The 27,342-nt window shown below is 42.6% G+C and overlaps 1 protein-coding gene across 2 annotated transcripts; it reads right to left on the bottom strand.

The window, feature by feature from the left end:
- Window positions 1-3,694: 3,694 nt before the first annotated feature.
- On the bottom strand, window positions 3,695-26,942 carry LOC110523104 (SKI family transcriptional corepressor 2). 2 transcript variants are annotated; one of them, XM_036976603.2, is made up of 8 exons: window positions 26,642-26,942; window positions 23,496-25,404; window positions 21,714-21,777; window positions 21,482-21,547; window positions 19,359-19,523; window positions 15,486-15,553; window positions 9,640-9,699; window positions 3,695-4,392 (listed from the first exon to the last, which is right to left on the bottom strand). In XM_036976603.2, the coding sequence occupies exons 2-7, from the start codon at window positions 25,317-25,319 to the stop codon at window positions 9,643-9,645; spliced, it is 2,244 nt and encodes a 747-aa protein (XP_036832498.1). In that variant the 5' UTR covers window positions 25,320-25,404; window positions 26,642-26,942; the 3' UTR covers window positions 3,695-4,392; window positions 9,640-9,642. The 2 variants fall into 2 exon arrangements, with proteins under 2 accessions (XP_036832498.1, XP_036832497.1); XM_036976602.2 differs by having other exon boundaries at window positions 23,496-25,407; window positions 26,642-26,915.
- Between the last annotated feature and the right edge of the window lie 400 nt (window positions 26,943-27,342).

The raw sequence follows: 27,342 nt of genomic DNA, 5'->3' as shown, positions 1-27,342 counted from the left end.
TAACCCTAACACTAACCCTAACCCTAATCCCTAACCCTAGCCTACCTGGTTAAATAAAGGTGAAATAAAAACAATTATAAAACCCTAACCCTAACCTAATCCTAACCCTAACCCAACCCTAACCTAACCTAGCCCTTACCCAACCCTAACCATAACCCAACCCTAACCCTAACCCCAACCTAACCCTAACCTAACCTAACCTAGCCCTTACCCAACCCTAACTCAATCCTAACCTAACCTAGCCCTTACCCTAAGCCTAACCCAACTCTAACCCTAACCTAACCCTAACCTAACCTAGCCCTTACCCAACCCTAACCCAACCCTAACACTAACCCTAACCTAACCTAGCCCTTAACCTAACCCTGGGCTAACCCAACCCTACCCTAACCTAACCCTAACCCAACGCTAACTCTAACCTAACCCTTACCCTAACCCAACCCTAACCCTTACCCTTACCCTAACCTAACTCTAACCCAACCCTAACCCTTACCCTAACCCAACCATAACCTAACCCTAACCTAACACTAACCCTTACCTAACCCTAACCCTAAACCAACCCTAACCCAACCCTAACCTAACCCTAACCCAACACTAACCCAACCCTTACCTAACCCTAACCCAACCCTAACCTAACCTTATCCTAACCCTAACTAACCAACCCTAACTAACCCATCCTAATCCTAAGACAACCCTAAACCTAACCCTAACCCAAACCCTAACTCTAACCTAACCCTTACCCTAACCCAACCCTAACCCTTACCCTTACCCTAACCTAACTCTAACCCAACCCTAACCCTTACCCTAACCCAACCGTAACCTAACCCTAACCTAACACTAACCCTTACCTAACCCTAACCCTAAACCAACCCTAACCCAACCCTAACCTAACCCTAACCCAACACTAACCCAACCCTTACCTAACCCTAACCCAACCCTAACCTAACCTTAACCTAACCCTAAAGCTAACCTAGCCCTTACTCTAACCAAACCTAACCTAACCCTAACCTAACCTTACCCTTACCCTAACCCAACCCTAACCTAACCTTAACCCAACACTAACCCAACCCTTACCTAACCCTAACCCTAACCCAACCCTAACCTAACCTTAACCTAACGCTAACCCTAACCTAGCCCTTGCTCTATTACTAACCCTAACCCAACCGTAACCTAACCCGAACCCAACCCAACCATACACTAACCCAACCCTTACCTAACCCTTACTTAACCCTAACCTAACGCTAACCCTAACCTAGCCCTTACCCTAACCCTAACCTTACCTAACCTAACCCTACCTAATCCTAAGCCAACCCTAAACCTAACCCTAACCCTAACCCAAACCCTAACCCAAACCCTAACCCTAACCCTAACCTAACCCTTACCCTAACCCAACCCTAACCCTTACCCTAACCCTAACCCTAACCTAACCCTTACCCTAACCCTGACCTGACCCTAACTCTAACCCAACCGTAACATAACCCTAACCCAACTCTTACCCAACCCTAACCCTAAACCTTACCTTTACCCAACCCTAACCCTAACCCAATTCTAACCCAACCCTAACCTAACCCTAACCCAACCGTAACCTAACCCTAACCTAACACTAACCCTTACCTAACCCTAACCCTAAACCAACCCTAACCCAACCCTAACCTAACCCTAACCCAACACTAACCCAACCCTTACCTAACCCTAACCCTAACCCAACCCTAACCTAACCTTAACCTAACGCTAACCCTAAACTAGCCCTTGCTCTAACACAAACCCAACCCTAACCTAACCCTAACCCTAACCCTGAAAAAAAATTATAAAACCCTAACCCTAACCTAACCCTAACCCTAACCCAACCCTAACCTAACCTATCCCTTACCCAACCCTAACCCTAACCCAACCCTAACCCTAACCCTAACCTAACCCTAACCTAACCTAACCTAGCCCGTACCCAACCCTAACTCAACCCTAACCCAACCCTAACCCTAACCTAGCCCTTACCCTAACCCTAGCCTAACCCAACCCTAACCCAACCATAACCCTAACCCAACTCTAACCCTAACCTAACCCTAACCTAACCTAGCCCTTACCCAACCCTAACCCAACCCTAACACTAACCCTAACCTAACCTAGCCCTTAACCTAACCCTGGCCTAACCCTACCCTACCCTAACCCTAACCCTAACCCTAACCCTGACCCTAACCCAACCGTAACCTAACCCTAACCCAACCGTTACCCAACCCTAACCCTAACCCTTACTTTTACCCAACCCTAACCCTAACCCAATTCTAACCCAACCCTAACCTAACCCTAACCCAACCGTAACCTAACCTAACACTAACCCAACCCTTACCTAACCCTAACCCTAAACCAACCCTAACCCAACCCAACCCTAACCCAACACTAACCCAACCCTTACCTAACCCTAACCCTAACCCGACCCTAACCTAACCTTAACCTAACGCTAACCCTAACCTAGCCCTTGCTCTAACACTAACCCTAACCTAACGTTAACCTAACCTTACCCTAACCTAACCCTAACCCTAACCCTAACCCTAACACTAACCCAACCCTAACCCTAACCCTAACCCTAACACTAACCCAACCCTAACCCAACCCTAACCCTAAACCTCTCTTTTTTTTCTTTTTCCTACTGTGTTATTGACTTGTTTATTGTTGACTCCATGTGTAACTCTGTGTTGTTGTCTGTTCACACTGCTATGCTTAATCTTGACCAGGTCGCAGATGTAAATGAAAACTTGTTCTCAACTAGCCTACCTGGTTAAATAAAGGTGAAATAAAAACATTAATAAAACCCTAACCCTAACCTAACCCAACCCTAACCCTAACCCAACCCTAACCTAACCTAGCCCTTACCCAAACCTAACCCTAACCCAACCCTAACCCTAACCTAACCTAACCCTAACCTAACCTAGCCCTTACCCAACCCAACCTAACCTAACCTAGCCCTTACACAACCCTAACCCAACCCTAACCCTGACCCAACCCCAACCCTAACCAAGCCCTTACCCAAACCTAACCCTAACCCAACCCTAACCCTAACCTAACCTAACCTAGCCCTTACCCAACCCTAACCCAACCCTAACCTAACCTTAACCCAACCCTTACCCTAACCCTAGCCTAACCCAACCCTAACCCAACCCTAACCCTAACCTAACCCTAACCTAGCCCTTACTCAACCCTAACCCAACCCTAACACTAACCTAACCCTAACCCTTATCCAACCCTAACCTAACCCTAACCCTAACCAAACCTAACCCTAACCTAACCCTAACCTAACCTTACCCTAACCTAACCCAACCCTAACACAAACCTAAGCCTAACCCAACCCTAACCCTAACCCTAACCCTAACCTAACCCTAACCTAACCTAACCCTAACCCGACGCTAACCCAACGTCTAACCCAACCCTAACCCTAACCCAACCCCAACCCTAACCCAACCCTAACCCAAACCTAACCCTAACCTAACCTAGCCCTTACCCTTACCCTAACCCAACCCTAACCCTAACCTATAACCTAACCTAACCTAGCCCTTACCCTAACCCTTGCCTAACCCTAACCCTTACCCAACCCTAAACTAACCCTAATCCTACCCTAACCTAACCCTAACCTAACCCTAACCCAACCCTAACTCGACCCTAACCCAACCCTAACACCAAAGTAGTAATTAGGAATCCACAGTACTTTGTTTAATTCTTGTATAGACTTTTTATTTATCCACATAAATAGTATAGAAACAACAATGACATATTTAAATACATGAACAGTTTGTAATAATAACATTATAGATTTTGTATTCATGACAAGTGATCCATGATATGTTCTTAAACAACTAGGAGGAGTGAGGGGCTGTTTCTACTGTTCTCTGTTGATGTACCTCACATCCTTCTTTAACATGTGACATGTCATGATCAGGATCATAGTAATGTAATCAGTCATTTAATCAGATCAGATAAACAAACACATATAGATACATTGTGATGAAATCAATCATTGTATTGGAACACCAACAAATATCTGAGTCCTTCATAGCTGATTGGTTCTGTGTGTATCCTGGGACGGCAGGTGGAATATATACAGGTGGACAGGCTGTCTGCTGTAGTAATTCACTGCAGTAGTATTTAATATTGTTCTAGGTTTGGACCTGGCGTCAGAGTAGTAGACAAAGTCTTTATTTGTTTCCTCCATGGTCCATGTCAGAGACTGTCAAGGATTGGTTGGGGGACGAGGTCACATGTTGTATTGTCAAACATCTTCACGTCCTTTTTTTTGTCCTTTTTCATAGTTGTTTGTTTTAGTTGGTTTCACTCCACCTCCATTTCACTCCTAAGGTTCATAGGACCTCAGGTTCTTGTCCAGATGGTTCAGGACTTCCAAGTTCCCTGGTGAGTCAAAGTTATGACATCATGACTATCATATTATACCATGTGTATCATGTTTACTATATTATATTACCTACAGTGGGGTCGAAAATGGTTGACGTGGTCAGGTGAGGTATTGAAAGGTATTGAAAACAGGGGTGTCAATAATTTTGACCCCTACCTTTTGGGAGAGAAAAATATTACTTATTAAAAAATATATATTTTTCTGAGCAATTGTGTTAATATATAATCAAATATAATATAATAAAAGTATAATAAATACAATACACGTTTTTGAGCATAAAATATAGTTTAGAATTTGAATTCAAATAAAATGTTATTGGTCACATACACATATTTAGCAGATGTTATTGCGGGTGTAGTAACCAACAGTGCAGTAGTGTCTAACTAAATTATTGTGTTCCTAGCTCCAACAGTGCAGTAGTATCTAACTAAATGCTTGTGTTCCTAGCTCCAACAGTGCAGTAGTATCTAACTAAATGCTTGTGTTCCTAGCTCCAACAGTGCAGTAGTATCTAACTAAATGTGTGTGTTCCTAGCTCCAACAGTGCAGTAGTATCTAACTAAATGCTTGTGTTCCTAGCTCCAACAGTGCAGTAGTATCTAACTAAATGCATGTGTTCCTAGCTCCAACAGTGCAGTAGTATCTAACTAAATGCTTGTGTTCCTAGCTCCAACAGTACAGTAATATCTAACTAAATGCTTGTGTTTCTAGCTCCAACAGTGCAGTAGTATCTAACTAAATGCTTGTGTTCCTAGCTCCAACAGTACAGTAATATCTAACTAAATGTGTGTGTTCCTAGCTCCAACAGTGCAGTAGTATCTAACTAAATGCTTGTGTTCCTAGCTCCAACAGTACAGTAATATCTAACTAAATGCTTGTGTTTCTTGCTCCAAGAGTGCAGTAGTATCTAACTAAATGCATGTGTTCCTAGCTCCAACAGTGCAGTAGTATCTAACTAAATGCTTGTGTTCCTAGCTCCAACAGTGCAGTAGTATCTCACAATTCACAACAATACACACAAATCTAAAAGTAAAAACATTGAATTAAGAAATGTGTTTATATTAGATCGAGCAATGTCAAAGTGGCATTGACTAAAATACAGTAGAATATAATAGAGTATATACATATGAGATCAGTAAAGCAGTATGTAAACATTATTTAAACATAATTAAATTGACTAGTGTTCCGTTATTAAAGTGGCCAGTGATTCCAAGTCTTTGTATACAGGGCAGCAGCCTCTAAGGTAAAAGGTTGCAAATTATTTATTTTACACAGTAATTTGTGCTCATCTTTATCAAGGGTGTTAATCTTTTCAGACCCCAGTGTGTACAGTGCATTCAGAAACTATTCACACCCTTTGACTTCTTCCACATTGTGTTGTGTTACAGCATGAATTTAAAATGCAATTGAGTTTAAAATTGATTTTTTTTGTCCCTGGCCTACAGATAATACCCCAAAATAGCAAACTTTGAGTTATGTTTTTCAACATTTTTACAAATGAATTAAACATTAAAAGCTGAAATGTCGAGTCAATAAGTATTCAACCCCTTTGTTATGGCAAGCCTAAATAAGTTCAGGAGTAAAAATGTCCTTAACAAGTCAAATAACACGTTGCATGGACTCACTCTGTGGGCAATAATAGTGTTTAACATGATTTCCTTAATGACTACCACATCTCTGTACCCCACACATACAATTTCCTGTCAGGTCCCTCAGTTGAGCAGTGAATTTCAAACACAGATTCAAACACAAAGACCAGGGAGGTTTTCAAAGCCTCGCAAAGAAGGGCACCTATTGGTAGATAGGTTAAAAAAAATCTGACGTTGAATATCCCTTTGAGCATGTTGAAGTTATTAATTACACTTTGGATGGTGTATCAATACACCCAGTCACTACAAAGATACAGGCGTCCTTTCTAACTCAGTTCCCAGAGAGGAAGGAAACCGCTCAGGGATTTCATCATGAGGCCAATGGTGACTTTAAAACAGTTACAGAATTGAATGGCTGTGATAGGAGAAAACTGAGGATGGATCAACAACGTTGTAGTTACTCCACAATACTAACCTAATTGACAGAGTGACTACAGAATGAGTAGAGTGAGTACAGAATAAAAAATATTCCAGAACATGAATCCTGTTTGCAACAAGGCACTAAAGTAATACTGCAAAAAACATGTGGCAAAGCAATACACGTTCTGTCCTGAATACAATTGCTATGTTTGGGGCAAATCAATTCAATGAGTACCAGTCTCCATATTTTCATGCATAGTGGTGGCTGCATAATGTTATGGGTATGCTTGTCATTTGCTAGGACTAGGGAGTTTTTCAGGATAAAAACTAAATGGAATGGAGATAAGCACAGGCAATATCCTAAAGGAAAACCTGGTTCTGTCTGCTTTCCACCAGACACTGGGAGACAAGTTTACCTTTCAGCAGGACAGTAATCTAAAATACAAGGCCAAATCTGCACTGGAGTGTCTTACCAAGAAGTCAGTGTTTCTGAGGGGCCGAGATACAGTTTTGACTTAAATCTGCTTGGAAATCTATGGCAAGACCTGAAAATGGTTGTCTAGCAATGAGCAACAATCAATTTGACAGAGTTTGAAGAATGTTTAAAAACAATTATGGGCAAATGTTGCACAATCCAGATGTGCAAAGCTCTTAGAGACTTACCCAGAAAGACTCACAGTTGTAATTGCTGTCAAAATGATTGTAACATGCATTGGCTCAGTACTAAAACAGACAACTATGAAAAAGGACAAAAAAAAAGGATGTGAAGATGTTTGACAATACAACATGTGACCTCGTCCCTCAACCCCCGTGCTTCATGTATTGGCTATCTAATCAAAATATATTAGTGTTTAATTTTTCATAAATGATTTACAAATGTTAGCATATTTCTTCCACTTCGACATTAGTGTATTTTGTGTAGAAAGTTGACCAAAAAAGAACAATTAAAACCAGCACAATAAAATGTGGAAAAAGTCAAGGGGTGTGGATACTTTTTGAACGCACCGGTTCGTCTCATTCCACCTACGTCATGTCATGTTGCACTGCCGCATCTGCGGTGAAAGGTGGCAGAACTACAGCCGGAAATCGTTGTCACTAGACCCGTCTGAAGATAACCAGTAACGGTTAAAAAAATGAATGGAAGTATGAAGGTAGTTTTGTGCCTACCCAAAAACGCGTTAAATATGTGTTAAAAAAAACAAACAGAATATACAGTTGAAGTCGGAGGTTTACATACACCTTAGCCAAGTGCATTTTAACTCAGTTTTTCACAATTCCTGACATTTAATCCAAGTAAAAATTCCCTGTCTTAGGTCAGTTAGGATCACCACTTTATGTTAAGAATGTGAAATGTTGGAATAATAGTAGAGAGAATGATTTATTTCAGCTTTTATTCCTTTCATCACATTCCCAGTGGGTCCGAAGTTTACATGCACTCAATTAGTATTTGTTAGCATTGCCTTTAAACATTTCGGGTAGCCTTCCACAAGCTTCCCACAATAAGTTGGGTGAATTTTGGCCCATTCCTCCTGACAGAGCTGGTGTAACGAAGTCAGGTTTGGAGGCCTCCTTGCTCGCACACACTTTTTCAGTTCTGCTCACACATTTTCCATAGGATTGAGGTCAGGGCTTTGTGATGGCCACTCCAATACCTTGACTTTGTTGTCCTTAAGCCATTTTGCCACAAAAAGTATGCTTGGGGTCAATGTCCATTTGGAAGACCCATTTGCGACCAATCTTTAACTTCCTGACTGATGTCTTGAGATGTTGCTTCAATATATCCACATAATATCTACATAATTGTCCTTTCTCATGAATCCATCTATTTTGTGCAGTGCACTAGTCCCTCCTCCATCAAAGCACCCCCACAACATGATGCTGTCCCCCACCCCCCCCCCCCCCCCCGTGCTTCACGGTTGGGATGGTGTTCTTCGGCTTGCAAGCCGCCCCCTTTTTCCTCCAAACATAACGATGGTCATTATGGCCAAACAGTTCTATTTTTGTTTCATCAGACCAGAGGTAATTTCTCCAAAAAGTACAATCTTTGTCTCCATGTGCAGTTGCAAACTGTAGTCTGGCTTTTTTTTATTGCAGTTTTGGAGCAGTGGCATCTTCCTTGCTGAGTGGCCTTTCAGGTTATGTCGATATAGGACTTGTTTTACTGTGGATATAGATACTTTTGTACCTGTTTCCTCCAGCATCTTCACGAGGTCCTTTGCAGTTGTTCTTTTGGATTGATGTGCACTTTTCACACCAACGTATGTTCATCTCTAGGAGAAAATTGGGTCTCCTTCCCTACCGGTATGACGGCTTCGTGGTCCCATGGTGTTTATACTTGCGTACTATTGTTTGTACAGATGAACGTGGTACCTTCAGGCATTTATAAATTGTTCCCAAGGATGAACCAGACTTGTGGAGGTCTACAATTTTTTCTGAGGTCTTGGCTGATTTCTTTTGATTTTCCCATGATGTCAAGCAAAGAGGCACTGAGTTTGAAGGTAGGCCTTGAAAAACATCCACAGGTACACCTCTAATTGACTCAAATGGTTTCAATTAGCCTATCAGAAGCTTATCAGAAGCCATGACATCATTTTCTGGAATTTTCCAAGCTGTTTATTTTCCAAGCTGTTTCCAAGCTGTTCCAAGGCACAGTCAACTTAGTGTATGCAAACTTCTGACCCACTGGAATTGCGATACTGTGAATTATAAGTGAAATAATCTGTCTGTAAACAATTGTTGGAAAAATTACTTGTGTCATGCACAAAGTAGATGTCCGAACCGACTTGCCAAAACTATAGTTTGTTAACAATAAATTTGTGGAGTGGTTGAAAAATGAGTTTTAATGACTCCAACCTAAGTGTATGTAAACATCCGACTTTAACTGTATACATATATAGCTGAGTTTTTTTTAGATATCCTATATTTAGGACAGACACTTCAAAACCTTGTTCATTATGATTTATGTTTTAACTGTGTTATTCTATGCTATTCTCAGAGGCTATTTTTGTAAAGGCCAAATTCAATATTTATTCTAAATAATTTGTATATATATTATTTTATTCTTATGGATCCTAAAATTGTAAATCAAATAGCAAAATTATCCTTAGAATGACCATCTTAAAACAAGTCCATGTGTCAGCTTAGAACCCCTATTTTAAACTCCCCCACAACAACATATTTTCCATCGCCTTCACAAAACACTGAATGTTCTAAAACCATCAAGAAGGTACTTACAATTTAGCTCTTTTTGTTAAGATGTGATGTGATCTTTTCTTTCCGGATGATGTTTGGCATCTGAAGAACAAGGTAGAAAAATAACATTAGTCCAGTGTACTTACAGTGTAGATATACCTTGTTATGCAGTCATTTACATTTATTTAGCGCATTTGATTTGCAAACAAATATAAATTGATTGTTCTGAACCTCCCTTCACTCTAGGGTTAGATACTCATAACACAACCTCATACTTAAGGGTGTTCAGATCTATCATTACAGACTGTAAACTATAGACAGAACCATCAGCTCCTCCTCTGAATCAGATACATCATTACAGACTAAACATGAACACAGCTATATATAACTGGAGAACACAGCTATATATAACTGGAGAACACAGCTATATATAACTGGAGAACAGAGCTATATATAACTGTTGAACACAGCTATATATAACTGGAGAACACAGCTATATATAACTGTTGAACACAGCTATATATAACTGGAGAACACAGCTATATATAACTGGAGAACAGGATATATATAACTGGAGAACAGGATATATATAAATGGAGAACACAGCTCTATATAACTGGAGAACACAACTATATATAACTGGTGAACACAGCTATATATAACTGGTGAACACAGCTATATATAACTGGTGAACACAGCTATATATAACTGGAGAACACAGCTATATATAACTGGTGAACACAGCTATATATAACTGGAGAACACAGCTATATGTAATTGGAGAGCAGAGCTATATATAACTGGAGAACACATATACACACATACGTAACATACACATACATAACATATGTAATTGGAGAGCAGGATATAAACAGCTATATACGTACCAGTCAAAAGTTTGGACACACAGTCATTTTAGGATTTCTCTTTATTTTTAATATTTTATTAATTGTAGAAAAAAAAAGTGAAGACATCAAAACTATGAAATAACAGAGAGTGATGGAATGCTGCATCAAATGACCTAGCCTCCACAACCACCCGACCTCAATCCAATCGAGATGGTTTGGGATGAATTGAACCACAGAGTGAAGGAAAAGCAGTGCTCAGAATACTCCTTCAAGACTGTTGGAAATCATACCAGGTGAAGCTGGTTGAGAGAATGCCAAGTGTGCAAAGATGTCATCAAGGCAAAGGGTGGCTACTTTGAAGAATCTAAAATATAAACCATTTTTTGATTTGTTTAACACTTTTGTGGTTACTACATTATTCCATATGTGTTATTTCATAGTTTTAATGTCTTAACTATTATTCTACAATGTAGAAAATGGAAAAAATAAAGAAAAACCCTTAAATGAGTAGGTGTGTCCAAACATTTGACTGGTACTGTGTAACTGACAAGCAGATGCAGAGTGTGACTGATGCCAATATGTTCAACTGTTCATCTCATTGACTACTGCTACAAATGAACTTCCTAGCCTTGAAAGGCATGTCAGATGCTTGTTTGATATATGTTTTAAATACAATGAAATACAGGATGGGACAATCAGAAAAGTATTAAACACCTCTTAGGGATAGGGGGCAGTATTTTCACATCCGGATGAAAAGTGTGCGCAAAGTAAACTGCCTGCGACTCAGGCCCAGAACCTAGGATATGCATATAAGTAGATTTGGATAGAAAACACTCTAAAGTTTCTACAACTGTTAAAATAATGTCTGTGAGTATAACAGAACTGATTTGACAGGTGAAACCCTGAGGACAAACCATCCAGGGGAAAAATAATTAAGGTCATAGTATTTCCAAATAGTTTTCTATGGGAAGCCCTGATTATTAGGAACCTGCTTGCAGTTCCTATGGCTTCCACTAGATGTCAACAGTCTTTAGAAATTGTTCAATGTTTTTCTTTTGAGAAATTAAGAAGTATGACTGTTCTTTGTAAGTGTCACTCCAGGTGGACTGGAACGCTCTTCACATGGTTTGGTCCACTCACACAGACAGCATCGTGAAGAAGGCGCAGCAGCGCCTCTTCAACCTCAGGAGGCTGAAGAAATTTGCTTTGTCACCAAAAGCACTCACAAACTTCTACAGATGCACAATCGAGAGCATCCTGGTGGGCTGTATCACCGCCTGGTACGGCAACTGCTCCGCCCACAACCGTAAGGCTCTCCAGAGGGTAGTGAGTTCTGCACAACGCATCACCGGGGGCAAACTACCTGCCCTCCAGGACACCTACACCACCCGATGTTACAGGAAGGCCATAAAGATCATCAAGGACATCAACCACCTGAGCCACTGCCTGTTCACCCCGCTATCATCCAGAAGGCGAGGTCAGTACAAGTGCATCAAAGCTGGGACCGAGAGACTGAAAAACAGCTTCTATCTCAAGGCCATCAGACTGTTAAACAGCCACCACTAACATTGAGTGGCTGCTGCCAACACACTGACACTGACACTGACTCAACTCCAGCCACTTTAATAATGGGAATTGATGGGAAATGATGTAAATATATCACTAGCCACTTTAAACAATGCTACCTTATATAATGTTACTTACCCTACATTATTAATCTCATATGCATACGTGTATACTGTACTCTATATCAGACTGCATCCTTATGTAATACATGTATCACTAGCCACTTTAACTATGCCACTTTGTTTACATACTCACCTCATGTATATACTGTACTCGATACCATCTACTGTATCCTGCCTATGCTGCTCTGTACCATCACTCATTCATATATCCTTATGTACATATTCTTTATCCCCTTACACTGTGTATAAGACAGTAGTTTTGGAATTGTTAGTTAGATTACTTGTTGGTTATTACTGCATTGTCGGAACTAGAAGCACAAGCATTTCGCTACACTCACATTAACATCTGCTAACCATGTGTATGTGACAAATAAAATTTGATTTGATTTGATTTTTATCCGGTATTGGAAACAGTTTATCCCGTCATAATTTTGATCAATTATTTACATTTTAGGATACCTGAGGTTGGATTAGGAACGTTGTTTGAAATGTTTGGACCAAGTTTACAGGTAATTTATTAGATACTTTGTAGTCATGTTGGGGGAGTTGGAACCGATGCATTTCTGAATCAAACGAGCCAAATAAATTCACATTTTGGGGATATAAAGAAGGAATTTATCAAACAAAACAACCATTCATTGTGTCACTGAAACATTTGGGATTGCAAAACGAAGATCTTCAAAGGTAAGGCATTTATTATATCATTATTTCTGGTTGAAAATTGTTTTCATGTGTTTGTATGCGGGGCGCTGTCCTCAGATAATCGCATGGTCTGCTTTCGCCGTAAAGCCTTTTTGAAATCTGACACTGGGTCTGGATTAACAAGATGTTAAACTTTATTGTGATGTATTAGATTTATATTTTTGTGAATCTTGAATTGATATTTCTGTAGTTTGAATTTGGCGCTCTGCAATTTCACTGGATGTTGTCAAATCAATCCCGCTAAACAGGTTAATCACTAACAGGTAAGATTAACAATAAGATTAATCAGAATAGGCTTAATCAGAATAGGATTAATCAGAATAGGATTAATCAGAATAGGATTAATCAGAATAGGATTAATCAGAATAGGATTAATCAGAATAGGATTAATCAGAATAGGCTTGATCAGAATAGGCTTGATCAGAATAGGATTCATCAGAATAGGATTCATCAGAAAAGGATTAATCAAAATAGGATTAATCAGAATAGGCTTGATCAGAATAGGATTAACCTGGTTAATCAGAATAGGATTCATCAGAATAGGATTCATCAGAATAGGATTAATCAGAATAGGATTAATCAGAAAAGGCTTAATCAGAATAGGCTTGATCAGAATAGGATTAATCAGAATGGGATTTTTGATATATCGAAATGTTTTCATCAAATAACATAGTATTAAAAGTATGATCATATAATAATAATATAATTTAACATATTTTGAAAATTAATAGAAACTTCCTAGTTCAAAAAACGTATAATCACATAACAGCAGTTCCTAGCATTTTACTCCTCACTGACAGTATAGTAGGGGTTAGGGTCAGACAGTGTAACAGTGTAGTAGGGGTTAGGGTCAGACAGTGTAACAGTGTAGTAGGGGTTAGGGTCAGACATTGTAACAGCGTAGTAGGGGTTAGGGTCAGACAGTGTAGTTGGGGTTAGGGTCAGACAGTGTAGTAGGGGTTAGGGTCAGACAGTGTAGTTGGGGTTAGGGTCAGACAGTGTAACAGTGTAGTAAGGGTTAGGGTCAGACAGTGTAGTAGGGGTTAGGGTCAGATAGTGTAGTAGGGGTTAGGGTCAGACAGTGTAACAGTGTATTAAGGGTTAGGGTCAGACAGTGTAACAGTGTAGTAGGGGTTAGGGTCAGACAGTGTAACAGTGTAGTAGGGGTTAGGGTCAGACAGTGTAGTTGGGGTTAGGGTCAGACAGTGTAGTAGGGGTTAGGGTCAGACAGTGTAGTTGGGTTTAGGGTCAGACAGTATAACAGTGCAGTAGGGGTTAGGGTCAGACAGTGTAGTAGGGGTTAGGGTCAGACAGTGTAGTAGGGGTTAGGGTCAGACAGTGTAGTAGGGGTTAGGGTCAGACAGTGTAGTTGGGGTTAGGGTCAGACAGTGTAACAGTGTAGTAGGGGTTAGGGTCAGACAGTGTAATAGGGGTTAGGGTCAGACAGTGTAGTAGGGGTTAGGGTCAGACAGTGTAGTAGGGGTTAGGGTCAGACAGTGTAGTTGGGGTTAGGGTCAGACAGTGTAGTAGGGGTTAGCGTCAAACAGTGTAGTTGGGGTTAGGGTCAGACAGTGTAACAGTGTAGTAGGGGTTAGGGTCAGACAGTGTAGTTGGGGTTAGGGTCAGACAGTGTAACAGTGTAGTAGGGGTTAGGGTCAGACAGTGTAATAGGGGTTAGGGTCAGACAGTGTAGTAGGGGTTAGGGTCAGACAGTGTAGTTGGGGTTAGGGTCAGACAGTGTAGTTGGGGTTAGGGTCAGACAGTGTAGTTGGGGTTAGGGTCAGACAGTGTAACAGTGTTGTAGGGGTTATGGTCAGACAGTGTAACAGTGTAGTAGGGGTTAGGGTCAGACAGTGTAGTTGGGGTAAGGGTCAGACAGTGTAGTAGGGGTTAGCGTCAAACAGTGTAGTTGGGGTTAGGGTCAGACAGTGTAACAGTGTAGTAGGGGTTAGGGTCAGACAGTGTAGTAGGGGTTAGGGTCAGACAGTGTAGTTGGGGTTAGGGTCAGACAGTTAACAGTGTAGTAGGGGTTAGAGTCAGACAGTGTGGTAGGGGTTTGGTTCAGACAGTGTAGTAGGGTTTAGGATCAGACAGGGTAGTTGGGGATAGGGTCAGACAGTGTAGTTGGGGATAGGGTCAGACAGTGTAGTGGGGGTTAGGGTCAGACAGTATAGTAGGGGTTAGGGTCAGACAGTGTAGTAGGGGTTAGAGTCAGACAGTGTAGTAGGGGTTAGGGTCAGACATTGTAGTAGGGGTTAGGGTAAGACAGTGTAGTAGGGGATAGGGTCAGACAGTGTAGTAGGGGTTAGGGCAAGACAGTGTAGTAGGGGTTAGGGTCAGACAGTGTAGTAAGGGTTAGGGTCAGACAGTGTAACAGTCTAGTATGGGTTAGAATCAGACAGTGTAGTAGGGGTTAGAGTCAGACAGTGTAGTAGGGGTTAGGGTCAGACATTGTAGTAGGGGTTAGGGTAAGACAGTGTAGTAGGGGATAGGGTCAGACAGTGTAGTAGGGGTTAGGGCAAGACAGTGTAGTAGGGGTTAGGGTCAGACAGTGTAGTAAGGGTTAGGGTCAGACAGAGTAACAGTGTAGTAGGGGTTAGGGTCAGACAGTGTAGAATAAATGTTATGGTATAGTAGTAGGTGATCTGACCATCTGTAGCTGCTGCACCATCTCCTCTCTGTACGATAGTTCTCGCTTCATCTGGTCCTGGAAATGATCTGGGATGGATAAAAACACATTCAGTTCACAATTACACCCCCAGATAATGAGGAAATTATTTGGGATTCATGGAATAAGGTTAGGGTGTTAAGGGTAACAGTCAGGGTGTGAGGGGTTAGGGTGTGAGGGGTTAGGGTATGAGGGGTTAGGGTATGAGGGGTTAGGGTTAGGGTGTGAGGGGTTAGGGTATGAGGGGTTAGGGTGTGAGGGGTTTGGGTGTGAGGGGTTTGGGTATGAGGGGTTAGGGGTTAGGGTATGAGGGGTTAGGGTGTGAGGCGTTAGGGTGTGAGGGGTTAGGGTGTGAGGGGATAGGGTATGAGGGGTTAGGGTATGAATGTTAGGGTATGAGGGGTTAGTGTATGAAGGTTTAGGGTATGAGTGGTTTGGGTATGAAGGGTTAGAATTAGGTTATGAGTGGCTAGGGTTAGGGTATGAGAGGTCAGGGTATGAGGGGTTAGGGTTAGGGTGTGAGGGGTTAGGGTATGAGTGGTTAGGGTGTGAGGGGTTAGGGTATGAGTGGTTAGGGTATGAGTGGTTAGGGTTAGGGTGTGAGTGGTTAGGGTATGAGGGGTTAGGGTGTGAGGGGTTAGGGTATGAGGGGTAAGGGTATGAGGGGTTAAGGTATGAGGGGTTAGCTTTAGGGTATGAGTGGTTAGGGTATGAGGGGTTAGGGTTAAGGTATGAGGGGTTAAGGTTAAGGTATGAGGGGTTAGGGTTAGGGTATGAGGGGTTAGAATTAGGGTATGAGAGGACAGGGTATGAGGGGTTAGGGTTAAGGTATGAAGAGTTAGGTTTAGGGTCAGGGTATGAGGGGTTAGAATTAGGGTATGAAATGTCAGGGTATGACGGGTTAGGGTATGAAAGGTTAGAATTTGGGAATGAGAAGTCAGGTTATGATGGGTTAGGGTATGAAGGGTTAGGGTTAGGGTTAGGGTGTGAGGGGTTAGGGTATGAGGGGTTAAGGTATGAGGGGTTATGTTTAGGGTATGGGGGTAGGGTTAAGGTATGAGGGGTTAGAATTAGGGTATGAGAGGTCAGAGTATGAGGGGTTAGGGTTAAGGTATGAAGGGTTAGGTTTAGGGTCAGGGTATGAGGGGTTAGAAATAGGGTATGAGAGGTCAGGGTATGAGGGTTTATAGTATGAGGGGTTAGGCCTTGGGTATGAAAGGTTATGGTTAAGGTATGAGGGGTTAGGGTTAAGGTATGAGGGGTTAGGGTTAGGGTATGAAAGGTTATAATTAGGGTATGAGAGGTCAGGGTATGAGGGGTTAGGGTATGAGGGGTTAAGGTATGAGGGGTTAGGGTTTGAAGGGTTAGGTTTAGGGTATGAGGGGTTGGAGTTAATGTATGAGGGGTTAGGGTTAAGGTATGAGGGGTTAGAATTAGGGTATGAGAGGTCAGGGTATGAGGGGTTAGGGTATGAGGGGTTAGGGTTAGGGTGTGAGGGGTTAGGGTATGAGGGGTTAGGGTTATGGTGTGAGGGGTTAGGGTATGAGGGGTTAGGGTTAGAGTATGAGGGGTTAGGGTATGAGGGGTTAGGGTATGAGGGGTTAGGGTTAGGGTGTGAGGGGTTAGGGTATGAGAGGTTAGGGTATGAGGGGTTAGGGTTAGAGTATGAGAGGTTAGGGTATGAAGGGTTAGGGTATGTGGGGTTAGGGTTAGTGTATGAGGGGTTAGGGTATGAGGGGTTAGGGTATGAGGGGTTAGGGTTAGGGTATGAGGGGTTAGGGTATGAGGGGTTAAGGTTAGGGTATGAGGGGTTAGGGTATGAGGGGTTAGGGGTTAGGGTTAGGGTATGAGGTGTTAGGGTATGAGGGGTTAGGATATAAAGGGTTAGGGTTAGGGTATGAGGGGTTAGGGTATGAGGGGTTAAGGTATGAGGGGTTAGGGTTAGGGTATGAGAGGTTAGGGTATGAGGGGTTAGGGTTAGAGTAAGAGAGGTTAGGGTATGAAGGGTTAGGGTATGTGGGGTTAGGGTTAGTGTATGAGGGGTTAGGGTATGAGGGGTTAGGGTATGAGGGGTTAGGGTTAGGGTATGAGGGGTTAGGGTATGAGGGGTTAGGGTTAGAGATGGGGAGGTTAGGGTATGAAGGGTTAGGGTATGTGGGGTTAGGGTTAATGTATGAGGGGTTAGGGTATTAGGGGTTAGGGTATGAGGGGTTAGGGTTAGGGTATGAGGGGTTAGGGTATGAGGGGTTAAGGTATGAGGGGTTAGGGTTAGGGTATGAGGGGTTAGGGTATGAGGGGTTAGGGGTTAGGGTTAGGGTATGAGGCGTTAGGGTATGAGGGGTTAGGATATAAAGGGTTAGGGTTAGGGTATGAGGGGTTAGGGTATGAGGGGTTAAGGTATGAGGGGTTAGGGTTAGGGTATGAGAGGTTAGGGTATGAGGGGTTAGGGTTAGAGTAAGAGAGGTTAGGGTATGAAGGGTTAGGGTATGTGGGGTTAGGGTTAGTGTATGAGGGGTTAGGGTATGAGGGGTTAGGGTATGAGGGGTTAGGGTTAGGGTATGAGGGGTTAGGGTACGAGGGGGTAAGGTATGAGGTGTTAGGGTTAGGGTATGAGGGGTTAGGGTATGAGGGGTTAGGGGTTAGGGTTAGGGTATGAGGCGTTAGGTTATGAGGGGTTAGGATATAAAGGGTTAGAGTATGAAGGGTTAGGGTTAGGATATGAGGGGTTGGGGTTTGGGTTAGGGTATGAAGGGTTAGAGTATGAAGGGTTAGGGTTAGGGTATGAAGGGTTAGGGTATGACGGGTTAGGATATGAAGGGTTAGTGTATGAGATGTTGGGGTTAGGGTTACGGTATGAAGGGTTAGAGTATGAAGGGTTAGGGTATGAGGGGTTAGGGTATGAGGGGTTAGAGTATGAAGGGTTAGAGTATGAAGGGTTAGAGTATGAAGGGTTAGGGTAAGGAGGGTTAGGATATGAAGGGTTAGGGTATGAGGGTTTGGGGTTAGGGTTAGGGTATGAAGGGTTAGAGTATGAAGAGTTAGGGTATGAGGTTATAGGGTTAGGGTATGAGGGGTTAGGGTATGAGGGGTTAGGGATTTGTGTATGTGGGTTTAGGGTATGAGGGGTTAGGATATAAAGGGTTAGAGTATGAAGGGTTAGGGTTATGGTATGAAGGGTTAGGATATGAAGGGTTAGGGTATGAAGGGTTAGGGTATGAGGGGTTGGGGTTTGGGTTAGGGTATGAAGGGTTAGAGTATGAAGGGTTAGGGTTAGGGTATGAAGGGTTAGGTTATGAAGGGTTAGGGTATGAGGGGTTGGGGTTAGGGTATGAAGGGTTAGAGTATGAAGGGTTAGGGTATGAAGGGTTAGGGTTAGGGCATGAGGGGTTAGTGTATGAAGGGTTAGAGTATGAAGGGTTAGCATATGAAGGGTTAGGGTATGAGGGGTTTGGGTTAGGGTTAGGGTATGAAGGGTTAGAGTATGAAGGGTTAGGCTATGAAGGGTTAGGATATGAAGGGTTAGGATATGAAGGGTTAGGATATGAAGGGTTAGGGTATGAGGGGTTGGGGTTTGGGTTAGGGTATGAAGGGTTAGAGTATGAAGGGTTAGGGTTAAGGTATGAAGGGTTAGGTTATGAAGGGTTAGGATATGAAGGGTTAGGGTATGAGGGGTTAGGGTATGAAGGGTTAGAGTATGAAGGGTTAGGGTATGATTGGTTTGGGTTAGGGTTAGGGTATGAAGGGTTAGAGTTTGAAGGGTTAGGGTATGAAGGGTTAGAGTATGAAGGGTTAGGGTTAGGGTATGAAGGGTTAGGATATGAAGGGTTAGGGGTAGAGACAGAGAGGTAGACCTACGGAACACAGGGAAGGGGGAGTTTCCCTTCAGAGCGTGGAACTCCTGTTCTAGTCGTCTTCGTAGATCGATCTGTTCCAATAGAACCTTCTGGAGTTCCTCTTTCTCCATGTTCTCAACATCCTCCTTTAGTGGAACAGGGGAACTTCCATCTTGTGTTTGATCACCTGGAAAGGAGGAAAGAAAATAAATGTTGAGTATGAATCAAGCACTCAATAGGACAGTGAGTTATATTATCCCTCTAATAATCTGTAGTCCTCTGATTGCAATGTAACCATTGGCCTGTAGGTGTCAGTCTAACTGCATATTTCCTTCCACCTGTCTGGATCCTTGAAGGCTTTGATCTTCTATTGCCCTGTCTACTGTGTTCTCAGAGAACTACTGTCATTTACATTCTCAATGGTCATTGCATTCCGTATAGAACCACATGTTTGTAAATGTTAAATGTCAACCTGCACTAATAATCTCATTATAATCGTGCCCGCTATTCATTTGATATTATGCTACATTATGCTATAAACCAATCAATAAAACATGGAAAACGCTTGATCATGTAAATAACTAATTAAACCACTTGGTGAATGCGTTAATTAAATACTTTCCCTAAAATGCTTGAAATATCATTCACTTGAAACAATATTTTTGTTATTATGGTGCCTGTAAAACCTATTGTTCTGTCTGCAGTCTATAGTGTCTGTAGCCGTGCTGCGTTTTTTAACAGTGGATTTGTATTACTGTAGTCCTGTAACCATGATAACCATATTGTTCTATCACTCTTCTACAATGTTAGTGTCGTTTCCATTATGGCCTGATTTCTTCATCTATGAACCTGAAAATGTCTTGTGTGTTTGTGTCTGAATTCTGACAATGTGGCAAATCAAATGGCTTAAATGAAGCGATCCAGCACATTTGTGTATATAATCTCCCCCTCGCTCTCTCCCTCTCTGTATGTATAATCTCCCCCTCTCTCCATCTCTCTCCCTCTCTCTTTCCCTCTCTAGTCATTTCATGTCTTGCCTCCTTAAGCCTCCCAACACTTCCCTCATTTGGAACGGCCTGCTCTCGCTCTCTCGCTCCTCTCCTCTCTCTGTCTCATTTGACAAGCAAATCAGCAGACAGTGCCTCAGGATAACAACCTCGTTTGACAGTCAATTAACCGTGAATAGTCAAAGCCAAGGCAGTTTGCATTACATAAATGGAAAATTAGATTATTTTTCTCCCAAGAAACAGCCCTCTCCTTAAGACAGAGTCTGAGAGTCTTTGGAATCAGAACGTCTAATCACGTCGTCCATCGCCCAGGGAGACGTTTAGCAATCAGACAAAGGTGGTCTCATTTAATTTGTTTTGTGTAATTTTTTGAAATAAATTCTACATTATGTGAGGATATCATTATGGGCTACATAATAAGAATGTTGGCATAGATGTCATAAAACCCTTTTAATGTCTCTGTGACAGATATAAAAGGCAATAAGATGTGATCTTTGTAATGAAAGGTTTTGCCAAGGGAAAAGGCAATTATATGGGTTTGATATTGTTGAGATGGAGATTGTCACCTTCCCTGTGTTGAGCTGATTGTCTTGTTGAACTGTAATGGCTCCCTGTAGAACACATTCTAGAACTGTAATGGCCCCCTGTAGAACACATTCTAGAACTGTAATGGCCCCCTGTAGAACACAATCTACAAAACATTCTGGACCACATTGGAACACTGGAAACAGCCGATGTTCCGTTGCACAGTCTATCAGCTATTCCATCTATTTATGTATCTCTAGTAATCCGTAAACCTACAGTATGGTCTGTGAGAGGAGAATGAGTCTGCTGTTCTCCTTGTCTAGATAAATGTCCTATTATAGTGATCGTTTTATCTGTCTTGATAAATCAGTTAGAAAAGTTAGATATTGCAGAGGAGGTTTATCTGCCTTGATTAAACAGTTAGATATTATAGTAGAGGTTTTATCTGTCTTGATTGAACAGCTAGATATTATAGTATAGGTTTTATCTGTCTTGATTAAACAGTTAGATATTATAGTAGAGGTTTTATCTGTCTTGATTAAACAGTTAGATATTATAGTAGAGGTTTTATCTGTCTTGATTAAACAGTTAGATATTATAGTAGAGGTTTTACCTGCCGTCTCTCTCCAGTACTCTGGGCCAGATGATTCTGTCTCTGATACAAAGAAACTGCTGGGCTCTTTGTTTTCATCAAGAGGAGAATGAGAGAGGAAGAGGAGAACAGAAGGACATTCATTCATCTGTTTATAAGGGAACAGAGTTGATTTGGTCACCTGCACACAGAAAACTGGTAGAAAGGAACCGATGTCTTCAAACCAATAAGATGAGGAGGTAATGCTACTCACGAGCTATGTTGGAGTTTTCTTTGGTTGTGTAAACAGGCAGTCCATGGTCTCTGCTTTTATGAGTCTGAGAACACAGAGAAAGACAGAGGTTTTAGCATGTGCATATCAAACCGAGAAGGAGTCTAATAATGCTACCCACAATAGAACCACTGGTGTCCTGGGATAGAGAATGCTGGTGTACACTAGAATAGCTTCTGGCCTTCACAGACTTGAAGAGTCAATGGAGTGGAACAATTCTCCTTTTGGCCTAATTTTGTCTATGATGAACAACACTCTTAATATAAGCCTGTAGTGTTACTATCCAATGGGAAGCCTGTAGTGTTACTATCCAATGGGAAGCCTGTAGTGTTATTATCCAATGGGAAGCCTGTAGTGTTACTATCTAATGGGAAGCCTGTAGTGTTACTATCCAATGGGAAGCCTGTAGTTTAATTATCCAATGGGAAGCCTGTAGTGTTGCTATCCAATGGGAAGCCTGTAGTGTTACTATCCAATGGGAAGCCTGTAGTTTAATTATCCAATGGGACGCCTGTAGTGTTACTATCCAATGGGAAGCCTGTAGTGTTACTATCCAATGGGAAGCCTGTAGTGTTACTATCCAATGGGAAGCCTGTAGTGTTACTATCCAATGGGAAGACTGTAGAGTTACTATCCAATGGGAAGCCTGTAGTGTTACTATCCAATGGGAATCCTGTAGTGTTACTATCCAATGGGAAGCCTGTAGTGTTACTAACCAATGGGAAGCCTGTAGTGTTACTAACCAATGGGAAGCATGTATTGTAATTATCCAATGGGAAGCCTGTAGTGTTACTATTCCAAGTGTTTCCCTCCCATACTGAGCCTGTAGCATCAATACAGAAGGACCGTCTCTCTCATCACAGTTACTATTAGACTGTGAATGTCTCTTCATTAGTGTTATTAGACTGTGCATGTCTCCCTCATTAGTGTTATTAGACTGTGAATGTCTCCCTCATTAGTTTTGTTATTAGACTGTGAATGTCTCTTCATTAGTGTTATTAGACTGTGAATGTCTCTGTCATTAGTGTTGTTATTAGACTGTGAATGTCTCCCTCATTAGTGTTGTTATTAGACTGTGAATGTCTCTTCATTAGTGTTATTAGACTGTGAATGTCTCTGTCATTAGTGTTGTTATTAGACTGTGAATGTCTCTTCATTAGTGTTGTTATTAGAATGTGAATGTCTCCCTCATTAGTGTTGTTATTAGACTGTGAATGTCTCTTCATTAGTGTTATTAGACTGTGAATGTCTCCCTCATTAGTGTTGTTATTAGACTGTGAATGTCTCCCTCATTAGTGTTGTTATTAGACTGTGAATGTCTCCCTCATTAGTGTTATTAGACTGTGAATGTCTCCCACATTGATGATACTATTAGACTGTGAATGTCTCCCTCATTTACGTTACTATTTGACTGTGAATGTCTCTTCATTAGTGTTGTTATTAGACTGTGAATGTCTCCTCACTTGTATTAGTACAACAGGACTGTTTCCCCTGGTTGGGGACCAACTCCCTTAGCCTTGTTAATGTGGAGTCGACAGGTTCCAGATTAGAAAGGCTAACAGGCAGAAAGTGACAAGGAGAGAACCGATATAATGTGACCATTAAACAATACCGGACTGTTCTTATTATCAGGGATCAGAGCACTGTGGATGTTTTATTTCTTCAGGGAGACGCCACTATCAATCTCTTTATGCATATTACATCAGCCAGCCTACAGCGCCAATTAAATAATAATTAGTTAAAGTGCCTTAAGGGAATATTTACATTTTTGTAGGCCTGGTCCTCCAGTGGCAGCGGGGTATGTGTGGGGCTGGGGAGAGAGAGTGTGAGGCTCGCAGGGGGAGCAGGAGGAGAGGCAGGCAGGCTACTGCTGCTCTGGTCCTGGCTGTGATCTGCAGGGCTGCAGGGGAAGGTGACAGCCTCTTTCTCTCCTCTCTCCCATGGTCCTGATCCTTCAGTCAGCCCTCGGAGGTGCAGGCTGCTGTGTGTCTGTGGTGGGGTTGGTCTGTTGAAGCTGTCCTCTTCCTCTTCATCCTGCTTGGTCTCCACATCCACCTCTCCTTCCTCCTCACTCTCTCCTCCCTCTCCCTCTTCCTCCCCTTCTCCTCCGCTCTCAGAGGCGTAGCTGCAGCTGGTGGCGGGGGACAGGTGGCGATCCGAACCAAACTCCTCCAGGTTTCCATGGAGCTTGGCGATGCTCTCTGCATCCTTGACGACAGGTCGGAAGGCTGAGTGGTAGGAGGCTTTCCTGGCCTGGAGAGACGGGACGTCCAGCAGCTTCAGCCAGCCCTCTGAGGTCACAGGGCGCAGGTCAGAGGTCAGGGGGGAGGAGTCAGGGTCAAACAGGCCTGACCTGGGTGTGGCCCTCATGTCTGGCCCTGCCCTTGGCTGTGAGGGCTCTGATAGGTCGAGGAAGGCCTGCCTGAGGGAAGGGCTCTCGGCCAATGAGGACAGGGTGTTGACGGACGGCTGTGGCTGCAGGTAGGTGGGCACTGGGAGGCCCCCAGCGGCCCTAGGGGGCCAAAACATGCAGAACGGAGGGTAGAAGGTGTCTTTACGACCGGGCCACAGCAGACCTGACAGACCAGTGTTCTTCTGTCCTCCAGCCACCTCACTGTCATCTTTCTTCTGCTGACAGAGGCTGAAGGCTGGGAAGGAGTAAGGGTTGGGGAACAGGGAGGTAGGGGGGAACTTCTGCAGCATGCCGAACCCTTTACTGGGCACAGGGATCACCGGGTAGCTGCGAGGGTTCTTATGGGGAGACAGGCTGCTTCCATCCAGGTCCTCCTCCTCCTCGAAGCGGCTCCTCTTCTGGACCAGGTCAGGGGTCATCATGTGGGGCAGACCAGAGTTCACAACCTTCCCCGGCCCCATAGGGGAGCAGTGAGATGAGGGTAGACACCGCTTCCTGCTGCCACCATTAAACATGGCCTTCACGTCCTCCCAGGCAAAAGCCAGGTCATCAGGAGGGGTTTTATCTGACAGCTTCAGGTGGCGTCTCCAGGAGTTGAAGTTAGCAGCGTCCGGCTGGGTGTACTTGGCTTCAGGAGTACGGTGAGAGTGGAAGATGAACTTGTTAGGAGAGAAGTACATGCTGCAGTAGGAACACTTGATGCACTTGGCTCTGCTGCTGTTGTAGCGCGCTGGGATGAAGTTACCACGACTACCCCAGGCACACTCGTGTGACACATCAAAGGCGAAGTTGTCAGGCAGTTTGGGGGGGTTGTTCTCCCCCAGGAAGGACTTACACAGCCGCTCCGCCTCTCGCTTGGTGATCATACCACAGCGGCGGGAGGAGATGGGCATGGCGCCAGCTCGCCTCAGGATCTCCAGCTGGACAGGGGTGCACTGAACACAGGTGATACCCAGCGCCACGCGGCGGTTGTGGATCTCGTTATAGCTGTAGTTCTTCAGCAAAGTGTTGGAGATCTGGGCCAGACACAACCGCTCCTGATGGTCGATCACCAAGGAGACGATGGGTACACCATACAGAACCACTTGACCCACCTGGTTGGGCTTCAGGGAGGAGTGGGGGGGTCTGGGGGGGGTCAGGGGCTCCTGCTGGAACGAGCTGGGTGGGGTGGTCATGGTAGTGCTGGTGTTGGTAACCAGTAAGTAGGTTGTGTTACCGTGGAGTCAGTCCTCCTGTCAGTCTGTCTGTCTGGATGATACTCTGCTGGAAAACCACACACACATTAACATTTAAGTTCAAACTGCACATCAGTCAGACAGATGTTCAGTTAAAATAAATAGAATGATTATTATTACTATTTTAATTATATCAAATTATCATTAGCAAAATAAAATATATGCCTAATGGTGAAAAACTTGACGATGATTGAATAGCAATACCACATATGATTTCTTATGTTTCTTATTTATATTATTTTGTTATAAACATTCAATTAAGTTTGTATTGTAGGCGCTAAATGTTCAACTTTCTCTCCCATTTTGCAGAGTTAAGTTATACGCAACTCCCGCTGAGCCCGCTGCGTTTTCGACTTTAAAGCTTAAAGACACGATGTCGCATCGAAGACAAGAAGCGGCCGAACTGTTTTCAACAATGCACATCTGGGAGAATTATAGAGGCTAATTATAGAGAATCATTAGGCTTTACTCGTAAAAAAAAAAAAGATCAATTGTTATTTTACTTTGGGGGTCATTTGTTGATAGCCCACAAATGTACAACGTTGATAAAAAGTTATAGAATTGCAACTGAACATGGCGAAATTAAAAATAAAATAATTGTAATTTAACAGAACTTCCATTTCGTTGATGTTAATACATATTTTGTACTTCAAATGTTTGGTCAAAACACTGGAGGCTATATAACACCTCATTCTGAGAGGCAGTATAGAACCAATTATTAATAGTATGTATGATATTAATATATGACCTGGCTTGGTGTGAACTCTGCTGAATAATAATGTAATTTGGCACGCGTAACATTATAGGACAAAATACAGGATGACCTGTAGATCAAACCGACATGTGAGGGTCATCCCGGAAGGGCCTAGAAAAGATATACGTCAACGACATGATAGCCTACTGACAGAAGATGTGCAGTGGAGAAGGTCGAGGTATTTTACTGTGCAAGATATTCTAAAATAAAAGGCTCTATATTATGTCGCAAAATGTGCTCGGTATGCTAGTGATTTTCAGCAGATTTGGACCAGAATTAATTTTCAACATAACACAATTCTAATAATTATTGCTCATTGATGCCGATAGCCACAAAACTAATATTAAAACTCATAATAATAACAGGCCTACTCACAATAATAATAATAATAATAATAATAATAATAAAAATAATTATAATAATATCAAAAATAATAATGTAGGCTAATAACACAATAATTCACGTCAAACCTCAATTGTTACACTGTGGACAGAATGGGATATCTTACCTCCTCTATAGCGTGATGACAGAAATCCAAATGTTACGAAAATAAAGACATCCCTTATCTCTCTCCCAATACAACCGATACATTAAAAACCACGTGCCTTACAAAGCTGAAGTAAATTAATTCCGAATATTGAAGAAGATATAATATGTTGTTCTATAAAATAATATAGAAGAAGAGAATATATGTTGTTCTATAAAAGAAAGTTACCAGTCGGTGATGAGTAAGTGCGCAGCGCGCTCTGGCTTATTCCCTTTAAAGGACAAGGCGCGTGTCTAGAGGCAGGCGGTGTCGGACGGGACGTGATTGGCGCGTGGCTCTGCCCCTCTTTTAGCTCGATACTTTCCGCCAGGAGCCAATGACGTTTCACTAACTGACACTCAACACTCTAAAGAGACTAATGCAGGAGCCTGGCCCCGGGCTAAAGACGGGCTGTACACCTCCAATCTGAATGAGGACTCTGACTCACAAATCCACAAACAGCAGATATGTAGCAGGCTTACCAACAACGAGATGAACAATAAGTAGGTCGATGTCACTAACTAAAATGCCTCTGTGGCCTATTTTACACGGTGTCGGTCCTACATCACAGAACTCATGGCGCTGTGTAACTCAAACATAACCTGGAGTAGGCTAAAACAATTTGTTAACCTAAATCGCGTATAGGCTAACAATTCTAACTCATTTAATCAATATGCCTTCAG

The sequence above is a fragment of the Oncorhynchus mykiss genome, chromosome 5 (assembly GCF_057628025.1).
Source record: "Oncorhynchus mykiss isolate SJ-2025 chromosome 5, ASM5762802v1, whole genome shotgun sequence".
NCBI classification, from domain to species: domain Eukaryota; kingdom Metazoa; phylum Chordata; class Actinopteri; order Salmoniformes; family Salmonidae; genus Oncorhynchus; species Oncorhynchus mykiss.
This window is presented reverse-complemented; position numbering and strand designations above follow the sequence as displayed.

What these genes read in the sequence shown, in the direction of transcription:
- LOC110523104 (XM_036976603.2), bottom strand. Translation starts at nt 25,319, where the DNA reads ATGACCACCCCACCCAGCTCGTTCCAGCAGGAGCCCCTGACCCCCCCC. An exon ending in AGAAAACTCCAACATAGCTC is followed by an intron (nt 21,548 to 21,713) that starts GTGAGTAGCATT and finishes ATGAAAACAAAG; the next exon opens with AGCCCAGCAGTTTCTTTGTA. An exon ending in GTACTGGAGAGAGACGGCAG is followed by an intron (nt 19,524 to 21,481) that starts GTAAAACCTCTA and finishes CCTCCTTTCCAG; the next exon opens with GTGATCAAACACAAGATGGA.